The 16040-nt window shown below is 34.2% G+C and overlaps 4 protein-coding genes across 4 annotated transcripts in view; 1 reads left to right on the top strand and 3 right to left on the bottom strand.

Annotated features, from left to right (window-relative positions):
* Window positions 1–16: 16 nt before the first annotated feature.
* The window catches only part of LOC108837904 (dolichyl-diphosphooligosaccharide--protein glycosyltransferase subunit DAD1), a 73806-nt gene continuing 57782 nt past the window's right edge, over window positions 17–16040 (top strand). The window contains exon 1 of the mRNA XM_056986111.1: window positions 17–24. The gene's annotated coding sequence lies outside the window, so the exon portion shown is untranslated. The remainder of the gene's footprint in view (window positions 25–16040) is intronic.
* On the bottom strand, window positions 4678–5500 carry LOC130494911 (uncharacterized). Its single transcript, XM_056985748.1, has 3 exons — window positions 5420–5500; window positions 5118–5330; window positions 4678–5031 (listed from the first exon to the last, which is right to left on the bottom strand). Exons 1-3 carry the CDS (start codon window positions 5498–5500, stop codon window positions 4678–4680), a joined length of 648 nt encoding a protein of 215 aa, XP_056841728.1.
* On the bottom strand, window positions 8774–12383 carry LOC130494910 (uncharacterized). Its single transcript, XM_056985747.1, has 6 exons — window positions 11885–12383; window positions 11218–11785; window positions 10298–11088; window positions 9692–10229; window positions 9518–9617; window positions 8774–9436 (listed from the first exon to the last, which is right to left on the bottom strand). The coding sequence occupies exons 1-6, from the start codon at window positions 12381–12383 to the stop codon at window positions 8774–8776; spliced, it is 3159 nt and encodes a 1052-aa protein (XP_056841727.1).
* On the bottom strand, window positions 15348–15895 carry LOC130494909 (uncharacterized). The gene is made up of 2 exons (XM_056985746.1): window positions 15870–15895; window positions 15348–15789 (listed from the first exon to the last, which is right to left on the bottom strand). The coding sequence occupies exons 1-2, from the start codon at window positions 15893–15895 to the stop codon at window positions 15348–15350; spliced, it is 468 nt and encodes a 155-aa protein (XP_056841726.1).

Genomic DNA, 16040 nt, shown 5'->3' with positions numbered 1-16040 from the left:
AAAGACATAAAAAAGAAAAAAGGAAAAAAAGGAAAAGGTTTTAACGAAAACAAAAGAGGACATGCAGGAAAATAAAAGCAAATAAATAAAGATACTGAGTAAAGCTGATAAAAATAGAAAACCTACATGGTTTTTTAAGTTTTTTTTTTTGATAATCGAGTGTCCTGACCCCATCGAAGTGGTTCAGACTAGAGATTGAAGCAAGTATGGACAAGGCGTCACATGTGGCTCATCGTGAACGGTCTTCGGTCTCAGGAGGACCGCATGTAAATTTCTCAATGGCCGGTTTCGAGGTTTTTTAAGTTTCAAACTCAATTTAAATTTTATCTTATTTAGAAAAATTGGATGTGGTTATGGGTGAGTATCTGATTAATGATTACCTTTACGATTGCCTTTGAGATTTCGAAGTGGGTATAAAGGAGTATATATGAACTGTGTCACCATAAGCTTTCGAAAAGATATATAACTTATACAATAAAGCAAGATATCTCTTTATTCTCATAAAAGAAAAACAATATCTCTCGTGTGTTTTTAGGTCCAAAAAAGTAAAAGACAAAAGAGAGAGAAAAAAAAACAGTAATTTTTATGATTCCCACCAAAAAGAATATTTAGTTTGAAGTTTCCTTACTCGTCAATACTCGAGCACAGATGATTCTGTTAAAGAGTAAAATTTGCTATCCACGCCGATGGTCAATAATATGACCATTGTTGTACATAGTTAAGCATATCAAGTTAATTGTTGATTTTCTGTGGACTTGAATTGACGGTATATTTATGACATTTGGTTTTTAGAAGATAACGTTCAAAAAACATAATCTGACTAAATGTTTGATGTGTAAAACACTAAAAATGAAATTTTGTATAATGTTACTGACGAAAAAGATCTATAAGTTCGCATTATCCATGTGTAAACACTAAAATTGAAATTTGTATAAATGTTACTGACGAAAAAGATCTATAAGTTCGCATTATAAAAAGGGATAAATCGTTTTCAACAGATATAACAAATTTTTTTTTTATAATAGTTTTCCTTTGTGCCGACACAAAAAAGGTTCTCCGTGTTTAGTGTGAAAGTTGCATATTTACTGTATAACCACTACGTCGTAATAGTACTCTCTACTTCTGGAAAAGAAGATATCAAAGTATTTACGCATATCAAGAATATAATGTATATCTGTAAATAAATTTATGATTTACTTTACAATACATTTTCTAATAACTAACAGTCAAGAATATTTAATTCATTCAAATTTTCTCAGCTAATGTTTTTCAAAGTATACAACTTATTAATATTACTTATTAAAAATACATTAAAATTTTAAGAAACCTATCATTGTTGGACATCAATATATCAATATAAAGGTATTGTATATTATATAATCTTAAAATATCTGTGACATCAATATAAATATTTTAAATAAATAACAAAAAAAATATTTTAAAATAAAATGAGAGATGAATCTAGAAATATAAGAGTAAGTATATATATGTTCGGTTATCTTCGGATATCCATTTGGGTTCGAATATTATCCGTTCAGAATTCGGATATCTAATTTCTATTAATCAATATCCGTTCGGATATTTTGCTATTTCGAATTCGGATTTTAGTTCGGGTTTTTTGAATCGGGTTCGGGTGCGACTTCAGATATCAGATAAAATAACCCACCCATGACTGACAGCAATATATATCCAAAACTATACTAGAACTAAATCAATAAGTCGCAGTTTTCCAATTTTTGTTTTGAGTTGAAGCATTTAATCATCTATTTGAGTTTTTACGACACAGAATTTGACTCTTTTTCAGGTTGGACGAAACTTGAGCAAGCTCAAGCAAACCTCGACTCTGACTCTGTAAGAGTTTAGTTAAAATGTATGTTCATTCATCAGGTTTCTGATAAAATAATAACATCGCAATGATATGTATATTAATTCATTTTGTGAATCAAAATAGACCTCAACCATTGTCAGATTATCCATGAGCTCTTCACAAATACCCTTTAGCTACATAGCTTCATTTACTGCTGTTTTAAGAGCCAATTATGCCACTGCAAAATTATCACCCATGGGTTGGACCAAGTAATTAAGTTCCAACTGGCTTAGTCTATCACACCCAAAAATTTCTAGGTTCAAAGATTTCTCTTGTGGTTTAGTTAAATCATGGAAATTTCAATACCTAGATTCTTTGATGCTAGTTTTTTTTTGTTTTGTAACTGAATGATGCTATATTAATGAATCAAAATACCGAGTAGCTACAACATTAGGTAAAACATAAGGCATATAGGTATGAAAATAAAATACATTTCCATTCGAGATTGCGTGTTATGAAAATAAGTTGGCCAAATATTATCATCTTTTTTTGCTAAACTTTAAAACTTTTATTTCGAATTTGATGTTTAAATTTTCCCAAAACCTTATGACAAAAACCAGTTAATTAGTTATGTTATATGAAATCAGAAGCGAGTGCGATCCAAATTTTTTTTAAAAAAAAATAATAGAAAATGGATCACATACATACATATGTGTGTGTGTATATATATATATATATACTAGTATTAAATATAAATATATTAATTTTCCGATGGTATAACTAAAAGCTATATGATAAATCAAAAAATCAACTATTTTATTCATTCTTTAACTATATTTAATAAACTGCATCAAATTATTTTAAGAAAAAACTAAAGAATTAAGCTCTAAGAATAATATAGTGCACTTGATGACAAAATATTAATATAGTCTATTTAAGTTTATCTAAACAAGATTTTACACATTAATTGATATTAGTTTTTATATTATTTGTTCATATATATGATTATGTTAATAAATGTGTGCCAATAAATTAGGTAAGACTTGTTCATATATAAACCAAAAAAATAGATTGAAAAGCTTTTCTAAATTCATTTTGGCCGTGATTTATATATAGAGCTGATATCAGAACATTTTGCTGAAGTCCTATTAAATTAAAATATAAGATGTAAAATGTTTTAAGAAATTTTGATGCAATATATAAGATGTTCTCATATTTCTACATAAATCTTAATTTTATCAAAAATTGTGTAACTGTTTATATTTTATAATCTATTTTGTAATTGATTGAATAGCTTTTAATTTATAGATTTAATGATATTTTAATGCAAAAATAACTTTCTTAATATGTTTATTTTACATATAAAAACTTATATTTACGAACGAAAAGAGTATACTTTGGACAAATATAAAGACCGGCTGGACATTCGGTTTGGACTCCTCCAACGGAAGGCATATTTGACGCGAGTGGGGAGATACCTACATACTGGCTTAGACACCCTTTTTCAGTAAAGTTGCAATTATTCGGATCATGGTTCGTCGGTGTTCATCGGAGCAGGTAACTTGAATTATCGTTCAAAATAAGTGTCGTTTTAGAATTTCAATAAAAAATTATTAATTCTATATATTATATGATTTTTATATTATCAAGACTATTTTTATTTTAAAATATACAAAATTAAATATTTATTTAATCTTTATGCAAAAATTTAAAGAAAATCAAAATAAATAGAAGGAATAACTAATTTAATTTGTAAAAGATTAATATCGTAATGTAGGATACATCCAATGATTATGTATATATTGTTTTCTTCATTGAATGGGTAGTCGCATTTGACAACTGAAACACCTTGTGTTACTGTCATGTCACATGCAGAGTGAAACGTCCGAAACAGTTTTTCTATTTTCTAATAATAACTGCTTTTACAGAAAAAAGACACATACTAACTTCGAATTATTAAAACAAAAAAAAGTGCAATGTAAGTTATACTTATACCTCTCTCGTCAAATTTTAGTCTTTTAAAGCATTTCCAATATAAAATTCAATTTTTTCTTCTAAAATGGAATAAGATAGAAAATAGAGTAAAATTACTCCAATTCAACTTCATATTTCACTTTATAATGAATGAACAAACAAACAGAAAATAAATTACTATATTAATGGAGTAAATTCTATTATGGAGTAAGATATGCAGTTTAGTTGAAATATTTCTTACTTCATATTACACTTCCACTACAAGAAAACATGCCTTGAACGACTACAGAATTAGTAGTAAATTGGTCGTTAATGGTGATTTACGACCAAGTTACGACCAATTGCGATTGGTCGTTAATCACTGGTCGTGATCACCAATTGGTCGTACATTGGTCGTAAATGTACGACTAAAAGGATTAGTCGTAAATGAGTCGTAAATGTACGACTAGGAGGATTGGTCGTAAAGCAGTCGTACATTTACGACTACCCTTTTGGTCGTAAAACAGATGTAAACTAGTGGTCGTAAATGAGTCGGAAGCAGTAGTCGTATATTAGATGTAACGTATTGGTCGTAAATGAGTCGGAAATTATAGTCGTATATTAGATGTAAAGTAGTCGCAAATTTACGACTAAAGTACATCGATGTTGATGTAAATTGGTCGTAATTTAACGACTACCTTGCATCTCTGATAGATGTACCTTAGTCGTTACTTTAAGACCAATTTACAACGCCGAATATTAATTACGAAATTCTTTAAATAAAATAAATATATTAAATAATTAAAATTCATAAAATTAAAAAAAAAATACGAATTTGATAAATTTCATAAAATATAATATATAACATTCATAAAATTAAAATATTCAAAATACTAAATAATTAAAACCGAGAAAAACTAAACATTAAGGTTTATTTCATCGAAGATTTCAGCAGTCCTCTCATCCGCTTCCCGTTCCAAATTTGCCTGCTGTTCCGGAGTAGGGTCGGGACCGGCAAAACTCGAACGCATGCTCTGCCACGCTGACGCAACCGTCGGGTCGACGTGTGGGGTTGAACCTAACAGCATATCGAAGATGTTAGCCATAGCCTTAAATTTGTCGTTGTGGTCGGCTATGGTTCGGTTCGCAGTTTCCAAGTCCCTCCGGAACATGGAATCTGCTTCCCGTCTAGCAGCGTGTTCAACTCTCGCCCTCGGAACATCGTTCACACTCCCGATTCCTGGTATACGTCCCCTTTTCTTCGGAGCGATCTTCAATTTATAAATAGATATTAATTAGTACATATGTAAAAAATATGTAAACATAAATTAAAAATATCGAATATCGAATATTTTACCTGCTCAAAAATTTTGTCTTGTTCGATAGGAGAAAGCTCGACCGGTGCACCATCCGGATTTTCTTGCGTCAGCTGAGTCTGGACCTCTTGAATCCGAGCATCTACATCGTTGCAGAGCTGCTCTGCTCGAGGATGAGAGAAAGTTCCATCGGCATGCTGGTGGGTCAACTTGTAAAGTCGGGCCAGAGTCGGTGGTGCTCCTTCTGCGGCAGCCTATGTTAAAAAAAATGAATTAAACTAACATCTAATAAATACTTAATTAACATATATGTCATAAAAAATAAGAAATATCAAAAACTTACAATTTCCAGGGTCCTTTGGGCGTATGGAATCTGTCCGGAAGTATGAGGTATTGGCAGATTACCCTCAGCATCTCGGGTCATCCGGGCCGCAGAGCAAGTGAGAGACCTTTGGACTCACTCAGGCAAATTCCAATAAGCCTTCAAGTTAGTCCAAACGTCCTCGCTGAGGTAGCTTTGTTTGGAGTCATCCCCGTAATGAGTCCACTTTTCCTTCCAGTCGCCAACAATGTTCTTGAGGCGAGCCCCCGCCTTTTTGTAGAACTCTACCTTGACCGTCTCATTGATCCCAAGAGGCCAATTCCATTTTTGCTACAAAAAATCATGAAAATATATTAATTAACCAAATTATTGTTATTTAAATCTAAAATAAAAATAATTAAATTTAAAACTTACCGCGAAGACCTTGAACCAAGTAATGCGAACATGGTCCGGTGTAAGAGTCCAGTTCGGATGCGCGTGCCGGAAGTTTGATCTGATGAGATTCCCAACGCTCTTTCCCACCTTATTGGTCGCTTTAAACCAACAAAATTTGAAATAATATATATAATTAATTGTTATATATAAATTTAAAATTTAATCTAATTAATTTAAAAATAATTACCAAGTCGTGCCGGGTCGTAGATCTGGATCAAGGATTGGTAAACCTTCTCGTCCCGGCATCTGGAGAATGTCTTCCACAGAATATCTTGCATATGGTGCATTCGATGGAACCAACAAATCTGGATGAAGACCGGGAGCTATAGGAACCTGCTCTGGAATCTGGTATGCACCAGCCTGTGGGGCTGGGTGTGGAGCAGGTTGTGGAGCAGGCTGTGGAGCAGGCTGTGGAGCAGGCTGTGGAGGCTGCTGTTGAGACTGTTGTGGAGGCTGCTGCGGCTGCTGATCACGCTCAGGCTCCTCATACGGAAAGTACGAGGCATCATACTGCGGATAGTATGGAGGTACGACTGCAGCAGGATCGTACGCCTGCGGACGCACATAAGGCACGCTGGGAATTTGGCTCTCGGGGACATAGTCTGAAGAGTGGGAAGTAGAAGCTGATGGATCCGACGTCTGACCGAGAAAAGTATTCCCGTATGAGGTCCCTCCGCCACGGTTTCTAAGTCTCTTTCTACCGCCAGCCATAACAATATCGTCAATCTGAAAAAAATAGATGGTTATAAACAATTCAAATAATTAATTAAAAATAATCTAAAACAAATAATCTAATTTCATCATAAACTAATTACATCCTAAACTAATTCCAAACCTAAACTAATTCCAAACCTAATATAATCACCTAACTAACCACCTAAAACTAAAAAAAAAAAATTACCTAGAGAGAAGTCGATTGGTTGTAAGGGAGAGGGAAGTGAGATGTGAGTGTGCAACCAAATAGCGAGGCTTTGGTTATATAAAGGATTTTAGGGCTGGTCGTAAATGGGTCGTACATGTACGACCAAATAGAGACGATTGGTCGTACAGTGGTCGTACATGTACGACCCATTTACGACTAATCGAAGTTTGGTCGTAATGTGGTTGTCAATTTACGAAAAATGAGGGACTAGTGGTCGTAATGTGGTTGTAAATTTACGACCAATGAGGGACTAGGCCATTTACGACCATTTAGTGACTCACAAGACATTACGACCAATGAGGGACTAGTAGTCGTAAAGTGGTTGTCAATTTACGACTATTTAGTGACTAACATGACAATACAAAAAATTTGAAGAGGTTTATCAAATTTTGATAAACCTCTTCAAACATTTTTTATCTATTACATTTTAAATTTTAATAAAAGAAAAAGAAGAAAGATACTAGAATCCCAAGTCGAAATAGAAAAGACGAAATTAAAAACGAATTCTGTTTCGACTTATGATTCTAGATCTTTCATCTTTTTTTTTTTTAAAGATTTCTAAATTTGTTTTTGTGATTTGAGAAGATAACTAGTGGGTATATATAGGAAATTTTTAAAAAATAATTAACAACCAATTTACGACCTATAGTGGCATTAGTCGTAAACTAGTCATTAATTAACAACCAGTTTACGACTAATGCCATTGTTGGTCGTAAATTGGTTGTTCATTAATGACTAATTTACTAGTCATTTATGAACAACCAATTTACGACTAATGCAACTGTTGGTCGTAAATTGGTTGTTCATTAATGACTAATTTACGACCAAAATTGCATACCCTAAACTCGAAACCCCAAACCCCAAACCTCTTATCCCATATTTCATCTATAATTAAGCAAACAAAATGAGAAGTTATATATTATTAAGTACTGATAAACAACCGTATTTACAAGAAGATGTCGTGAATCAAGTAGAAGTACCCGAACAAGCGGAAGATGTTATCTTACTTATGTGAATTTGAAGAAAATGATGTTTCTGATGACGAGAGATCATGTTTCATTTTGTTCGGACATTTGTGTTTTACTATAATGATATTTGAGATATAAGGTTTGCGGTTTGGGGTTTGGGGTTTCGAGTTTAGGGTATAATGTAATATTGATCGTAAAGTGGTTGTGAATAAACAACCAATATACGACCAATGGCATCATTGGTCGTAAATTAGTTGTTAATAAACGACCACTTTACGACCAATGGTGCCATTGGTCGTATATTAGTTGTTTATACACAACCACTTTACGACCAATATTACATTATACCCTAAACTCGAAACCCCAAACCCCAAACCTCAAACCTCCTATCCCAAATATCATTATAGTAAAACACAAATGTTCGAACAAAATGAAACATGATCCCTCGTCATCAGAAACATCATTTTCTTCAAATTCACATAAGTAAGATAACATCTTCCGCTTATTCGGGTACTTCTACTTGATTCACGGCATCTTCTTGTAAATGCGGTTGTTCATCAGTACTTAATAATATATAACTTCTCATTTTTTTTGCTTAATTATAGATGAAATTTGGGATAGGAGGTTTGGGGTTTGGGGTTTCGAGTTTAGGGTATAATGTAATATTTGTCGTAAAGTGGTTGTGAATAAACAACCAATATACGACCAATGGCACCATTGGTCGTAAAGTGGTCGTTTATTAACAACCACTTTACGACCAATGATGCCATTGGTCGTATATTGGTTGTTTATTCACAACCACTTTACGACCAATATTACATTATACCCTAAACTCGAAACCCTAAACCCCAAACCCCTAACCCCAAATTTCATATCCCAAATATCATAAGTTTTATACACTTTCATACCCAAAATACAATGTTTTATTTTTGAAACAAAATTTCTATAATTGAGCACAAACATTATGATAAGTTATATATTATTTTGAAAATGCAATACCAAAAGTTTAATTATAGTAAAACACAAATGTTCGAACATGATGAAACATTATCACTCGTCATCAGAAACATCATCCACTTCATCATTTTCTTCAAATTCATCTTCGTTGGCTTCGTCCATTGTATCTTCTGGAAGTTCTTCATATCCCGGATTATGCGGATCAATGAGTAAGATAACATCTTCCGCTTGTTCGGGTACTTCTACTTCATTCACGGCATCTTCTTGTAAAGGCGGTTGTTCATCAGTACTCAATACTCGGCCCCGAGGTGTAACTTTCATAGCGGCTAACCAAGATATTCCAGATTGTCTGATCCTCGGGTATGGAACAAAACAAACTTGGTCTGCTTGAGAAGCCAATATGTAAGGTTCAAATTTGTTGTACCTCCGTGTAGCATTTACATCAACAACACCAAACTTGCTATACCGAACACCTCTGTTGACTGTGGGGTCAAACCAGTCACATTTGAAAAGAACGCATTTAAGGTTTATTACGCCGGGAAACTCCACTTCGATGATCTCTTTTATGATTCCATAGAAATCTGTTTCACCTTTTACACAAACTCCATAATTCATTGTTGCTCGCCGACTTCCATATTCGTAAGTGTGAAAAGTGTATCCTCGTGTGAAATACATTGGTGCTGTGGTGACCTTACCGACCGGACCTTGTATCAATTTGTGAAACCACTGAGGATAAAATTGATCATCATACTGAACCTGGAACATCAACATATATACAACTTCACTGAATATATATATATATAACTTTGTTAATTATACATAGTGTGATATGTATACCTGCGTTTTTAACCATTTCACAAAGTGTTGGTCTTTCCTTTTGTTGAGATCATTGTTTGATATTCCTGGTATAGCCTCTTCGACTTGGGCAACAAAATCGCTGTTTTAAAACAAAATGATCATTAAAATGTATATATGTGTGATAAAATTTAGAAGCAAAATAATTTTAATTACCTTTCAAATAACTCAATCTCCTCGCAGTTAAGGAGTATATATGTATGGGCACTATGAGTGTCTTCTGAACTCGACCACCAAACTTCTTTCAGTTTTCCACCTAGCCGTCCAATCTGACAGAAAATATCTGGAACATCTTCACCAAAATATGTCGGTATAACACCACCATCATCATATCTGCTCGTAGTCCTTTTCCGTGTCCGGACTTGTGACCCAAAGTAGTAGGACGTAAAGTGAGATGTTTCCTCATTCAAACTCCTAGCAATTATTGAACCTTCCACCCTTGCCAGATTTTTTGCTTTCCCTTTCAAATATTTCATAGCTCGCTCGTAAGGATACATCCATCCATTATGAACAGGTCCACGAAGTAGTGCCTCATACGGAAGATGGATAACCAGATGTTCCATGACGTCAAAAAAGGATGGAGGAAAAATTTTCTCCAAATTGCACATCAAGATCCGGATATTCTCATCAAGTTGTCTGATGACATCTACAGTTAAGGTGCGTGCACTGAGATCTCTGAAAAAAGCTCCGATGCCTACAAATAATTTACAATTATAAGTTTATTTCCAAAAAGAAGAACTAATAACTTTAATAATTTGTTACCTGCAAGTGCTTCGTGAACATTTTTTGGAAGCAACTCCGCAAATGCAAATGGTAGAAGTCGTTGCATAAAAACATGACAGTCATGACTCTTCATCCCTGAAAACTTCTGTCCCAGATGATCAACACATCTTGATAGATTTGAAACATATCCATCAGAAAACTTCACATCTGATGACACCCACTTGAACAACGCTGCTTTTGCTTCTGCTGACAATCTGAAAATGGGAACTGGAATTCTCCCATCGTTTCTAATATGCAGCTCAATCCGAGAACATAATGCAGGCAAATCCAACCTTGAGTTCTTGTTATCTTTTGTCTTGCCGGGGACATTCAACAATGTATTGATGATGTTGTCAAAGAAGTTCTTCTCTATATGCATCACGTCAAGATTATGGCGCAGAAGTAGATCTTTCCAATATGGAAGTTCCCAAAATATACTCTTCTTGTGCCAATTATGCTGAGTCCCGTAACCATCAGGCATATTTGCAGGAGTATGCCAATTACCGCCTTTGATGACTGTGCTGCATCCACCATAGTAATCAATATCCTTCTCGATTTCCTCTCCAGATAAATATGGTGGAGCGGTGTCCCGTACAACCCTTTTTGACCGAAACAATTTCTTGTTCCTTCGGTATGGATGTTTAATGGGAAGAAATCTTCGATGGCAATCAAACCAAGACGTTTTCCTACCATTCTTCAACTGAAATGCGTCTGTGCTTCCCATACAATATGGACAAGATAGTCTTCCATGCGTCGTCCAACCCGACAACATCCCATATGCAGGAAAGTCACTAATAGTCCACAATAGAACTGCTCACATTGTAAAGTTTGTTTTCGTCGAACAATCATATGTTTGCACGCCTGTTGACCACAATTCCTTCAATTCTTCTATCAAAGGTTGTAGAAAAACATCAAGGGACCTCTTAGGATGTTTTGGTCCAGGTATCAATATACTCATGAAAAGCAATTCTTTTTCCATACACATCTCTGGTGGAAGGTTGTATGGCGTCAAGAAGACTGGCCAAAGCGAGTATTGTCTTCCAGACATTCCAAATGGACTAAAGCCATCTGTGCAGAGCCCAAGATAAACGTTGCGGGGGTTGCTTGCAAAATCAGGGTACACCGAATTCAAGTGCTTCCAAGCTTTTGCATCAGAGGGATGATTGATCTCTCCTTCCTTCTGATCATGTTCTGCATGCCATCTCATCGATGCTGCCGTCTTCGCAGATTGATATAATCTCTTCAGTCTATCCTTAATAGGTAAGTACCACATCCGCTGGTACGGCACCCTATTCCGTCCACGTCCTTGCGGTTTATATCGTGGCTTCTTGCAAAATTTACACTTTAACAATTTTGCGTCTTTTCCCCAGTATATCATACAGTTGTCTATACAAACATCAATCATCTCCGAAGGTAAACCAAGACTATGAACAAGTTTCTGAATCTCATAATAAGATTCAGCACACAAATTCTCTTCAGGCAAATACTCTTTAAACAACTCAGCCCATGCATCCATACAAACTTCAGGTAAGTTATGATCAGTTTTGATATTCATCATCCTAGCTGCCAATGATAATTTAGAAAGACCTTCTCTACAACCTTCATAAATTGGCTCATTAGCTGCTGCTAGCATTTCATAAAATCTTTTTGCATCCAAGTTAGGCCCCTCTACATTTTCGACCTCCTCTATTACTGATGTAGTTTCACGAAATGCATCGGTAACCATATCATGCATTCTATCATGATCTACCATATGATCTTCTTGAATGACACTTTCAGAAGGCAAATGTGGTTCAACTCTATTACGAACATTTTCAACCTGATTACTACTACTAGCTTCATTCCTACTATCACCTTCTCCGTGGTTAAACCAAATATAGTAATGTGGAGTAAATCCTCTATTTACTATATGTTTCCAAACGGTATCACTAGCAGCAAACTTCGTATTGTTGCATTTACGACAAGGACAGAACATTTTACCCGTTTCCTTTGTCAGAGGCGTATGTCCGGCATGGTACATGAATATCTCTGCTCCGCTGAGAAATTCGTCTGTTACTCTTCCTCTTGAATCTTTATGCGCATACATCCAACTTCGAACCTCATAAATATTTCTAGACATTTTTTTTTATTTTTTTCGTTTTTTTTGCTCTTTTCGTTTTTTTGGTGCATCTTAAGAATGAGGGAGAAGGTCATATTTATAGAGAAATTTCGATTTTGGTAGGTGACCATCTTACAACGGTTTTACGTGTAATAATAAATTAACTACCAAAGTGCTACTAATGTCCTCGTGATTCAGTCGTTAATTGGATGTAAATAATTGGTTGTAAACAAGTCGTAAATTTACAACTATTTTACGACTAGCTGGGAAGGTAGTCGTAAACTAGAAGTAAAAATACAACTAATTTACGACTACACTTATTAGTTGCAAATTTACTACCAATTTACGACCAGTTCTGCTTTGGTCGTAAATGGGTCGTAATCTAGATCCAAAATTACGACTACAATTTTGTGGTCGTTAATGTTGGTCGTTAAGGCCACGTTTTCTTGTAGTGTTCACTCTATTTTAGAAAAAAATTGAAGTAAGGTTGGAAATACTCTTAGACAATTTTAGTATGTTAATAAGGGTTAGTAGCCATGTTCGAAAATGCGGATTAGGCGGACGATTTCTCGCTGGAAAGACGTGACTCGGGCTACAACCATGGCGGATTGGTGGTAATCGGACAATAAATCGGAATATCAAGAAAACTCGTCATTTTGGAAGATTTTAAGTTTGAAATCACATGTTTGTCGTAGATTTGATATGTTTTGATCAAAACTTACAAGAACGACAAGAAAAATAATCAAAATTGCAAAAAAAAAAAATGAAAAACGGCTGCAACTTAGAAAAAATCGTTAATATTTTTTAAATGACAAAAAGGCTTCAAAACGGTTTAAATCCGTGTCCAACTGAGTATTATAGATTAAAGTAACCACCAGGCTACATGACAACAATGTTAAATGTGCATGCTATTAGTATATAAACCCAAAACAGATATAAAAAAATTATAAAATTATTTTCCGATTAATAAAAACTATATAAACCCAACCGCACGCGTAATGGCTAAAGAGTTTTCAAACATTTTTTTTTTTTTAATAAGAAGTTTTCAAACATTGGCTAGTAGTATTATAGTTCACGCAGTCGTGTAATTTTGTTTGCAAAATAGATTGCTGTATGTGGTAGCATTTAATAGTTTAGACGAGTAGGTGGGTACACAATTATTGGTGAATGATTACTACCTTTTGCATACCTTTCATATTCTGTTCTTTCAAAACTCGAATTTTACTTATATAATAATAATAACAAAAACATAAAAACACCTTGTGTCATTATTTTAGTCTGTTACTATTTTAGTCACTATTGGTTGGACTGTATTTATAGATAATTTATTGTAGAATTTTTTGATGTGACTGTATTTATTGTAGTTGTAGAAACTAAATGAGAAAAAGAATAAAAAGGAAAAATATTACTACAACAGTATTTTTTTCTTTAGAAAATAAAACTTTTACAACCATTTTTTTAATTTTTGGCTTTAGCATTTAAAACTAAATAAAACATTATTGGCAATTTATTTGGTTATAAAGTCATTAGTTAAAGTCGAACCAATCAACCCCATTACCTGCTATTCAGTGCCACAAAATTATACATCAGATTGATTGTCCAAAACTGCATGTTTTCAAAGAAATTTATGTTTTGTTGGTTGTTTTATTTTGGTTTTTTTTTTGTAACTTGAAAAAAAAAAGTTTTATTTTGGTTTTAGTTTCAAAACTACCTGTTGTTTGAGAAATATAATACAAATTTTATGTAATAAAAAAAGATGGCACAAGTTAGTAAAATCTACAAAAATCAGAAGGAGAATAATGGGAAAAGAGGACAATTGGTCTCTATCTTAAATAAAAGCATTTCCTCTATTCTTTTTCTTTGGACTACTACAAATTTATTGACTTTCCTCTTATATTAATTAATAGGAGTATATATATATATATATATATAGAGATTAAAATAACAAATTGTATTACCAATGTTTGAAATAATATTTGCAAGTCAATGAATAAATAATTGCCCAAAAATGAAACCATCTACATCTAAAGGCTGGTTATTTTTTTTTGGTCAACAAAGCCTGGTTATTAGTAACCAAACTTGTGTAAATGTGAGTGCCTTTTTGTCAGACAAAATCAAATGTGAGTGACTTTTGGATAAATGTTAATAATTTTTTTTTTTGAAAATAATAAATGTTAATAATTTTTGCATGAGTAATTTATGTTATTTCTCAAAAACAAAAAAAAATTGCTATGCAAAAAAAATACTTACATTTATGCAAAATTCTTTTGCTAAATATTTATGTTTCATCCATTAGATAAAAAAATAGTTACGTAAGAGGAAACAAAAAAAAATAGTTAGTATTTTTCAAAAAAAAAAAGTTAGTATTTTTTGCTTTGCTTGTGTCACTCTCTTTCTCTCTGCGTTTGAGGGAAAGACTGGAACACTGCTCGATACTAATTTTTACTATCGTACAGCGAGCACGAAGTCCAAAGAATGTCAAAAGTATATATTATTAATTCATCATTACATTATCATTTCAACTTTGGACCAACGTACACTCTCTTTCATCAACGTGTCATGATCTCGACGTTGGATTTGTCGGTCTCTGCTGCTCTGCCAGCCGTCAGATCTGATATTGCCAAATGCTGAAAAGATGTTAGACTGAACAACAAGAAAGGGACCAGTAAAGTTGACGCTCCTTGTTTTCACCTTCAAGAGAAATCTCTTTCTACTTCCTTTTATTATTGTCTTGTTTTCAAAAATATAACATGTCACTACAAAATGTTTTTTTTTTTGACAAAGGGCATTCTTATATTAAATTGCAGAAGAAAATAAAATGTTTTACAAGCTTAGAGCTATAGTTATCCGGCCCACCCCAGTAATATTAAGCCCAATTAAACCCATAGATTAGATCAGAGCCTTAGCCCATTAGAGAAGGAGAAACAAAGAGTCTTTCGTTATACTCGATGTTCAATTGCGATGAGAGTTTCCAAGTTCAAACCAGCGTTGGAGAAGACGAGAAGATGTTGCTGGAGAGTCAATCCTGAAGCTTAGGATGCGCTCCTTGATCTGCCTGCATATAAGAGCAATCAAGACATGCGCAGGTCTTGATTGATTGTGATGAAGACGCTTATTCCGTTCCTGCCAAACCCAGTAGATGACAGATTGCCAAGCAAGAAGCTTTAGCTTTCTTAAGTCTTTGTTTTCTCCAAGTGTCTGCATCTCAGCCACCGATCGGGACCATTCTCGTTGTGGAAGTATCCCAGTTCTCTCCGAAATAGGCTCCCAAACCGACCAGGTGAACAGACACTCGTAAAAGAAGTGGTCCCTTGACTCCGGAAGTGTAGTGCATAACAGGCAACCTTCATCCACCTGTAATCCCCATTGCCGTAATCTGTCTCTAGTGGGGCTTCTGTCCAAGACAAAAAGCCACGCTAGAAAACTATGCTTCGGTATCCCTCCTGAAAACCATATCGCTTTATGCCACGGTACCGTTCCTTCATCCCTCTAAGTTGCATGTATACTTGTGAAGTCTTGTAGCGCGTGCTTATCACTCCATCAATTTTCCATTGATAGGAATCCTCTTGATCCGAGAGAGAAAGCGTATTTAGATTCACTTGCAGAGCAAGGTGGTTGTTCGTACGAGCCACTGCAAAATGTTAT

This window comes from Raphanus sativus, chromosome 5 (genome assembly GCF_000801105.2).
Source record: "Raphanus sativus cultivar WK10039 chromosome 5, ASM80110v3, whole genome shotgun sequence".
In the NCBI taxonomy this organism is placed as follows: Eukaryota; Viridiplantae; Streptophyta; class Magnoliopsida; order Brassicales; family Brassicaceae; genus Raphanus; species Raphanus sativus.
This window is presented reverse-complemented; position numbering and strand designations above follow the sequence as displayed.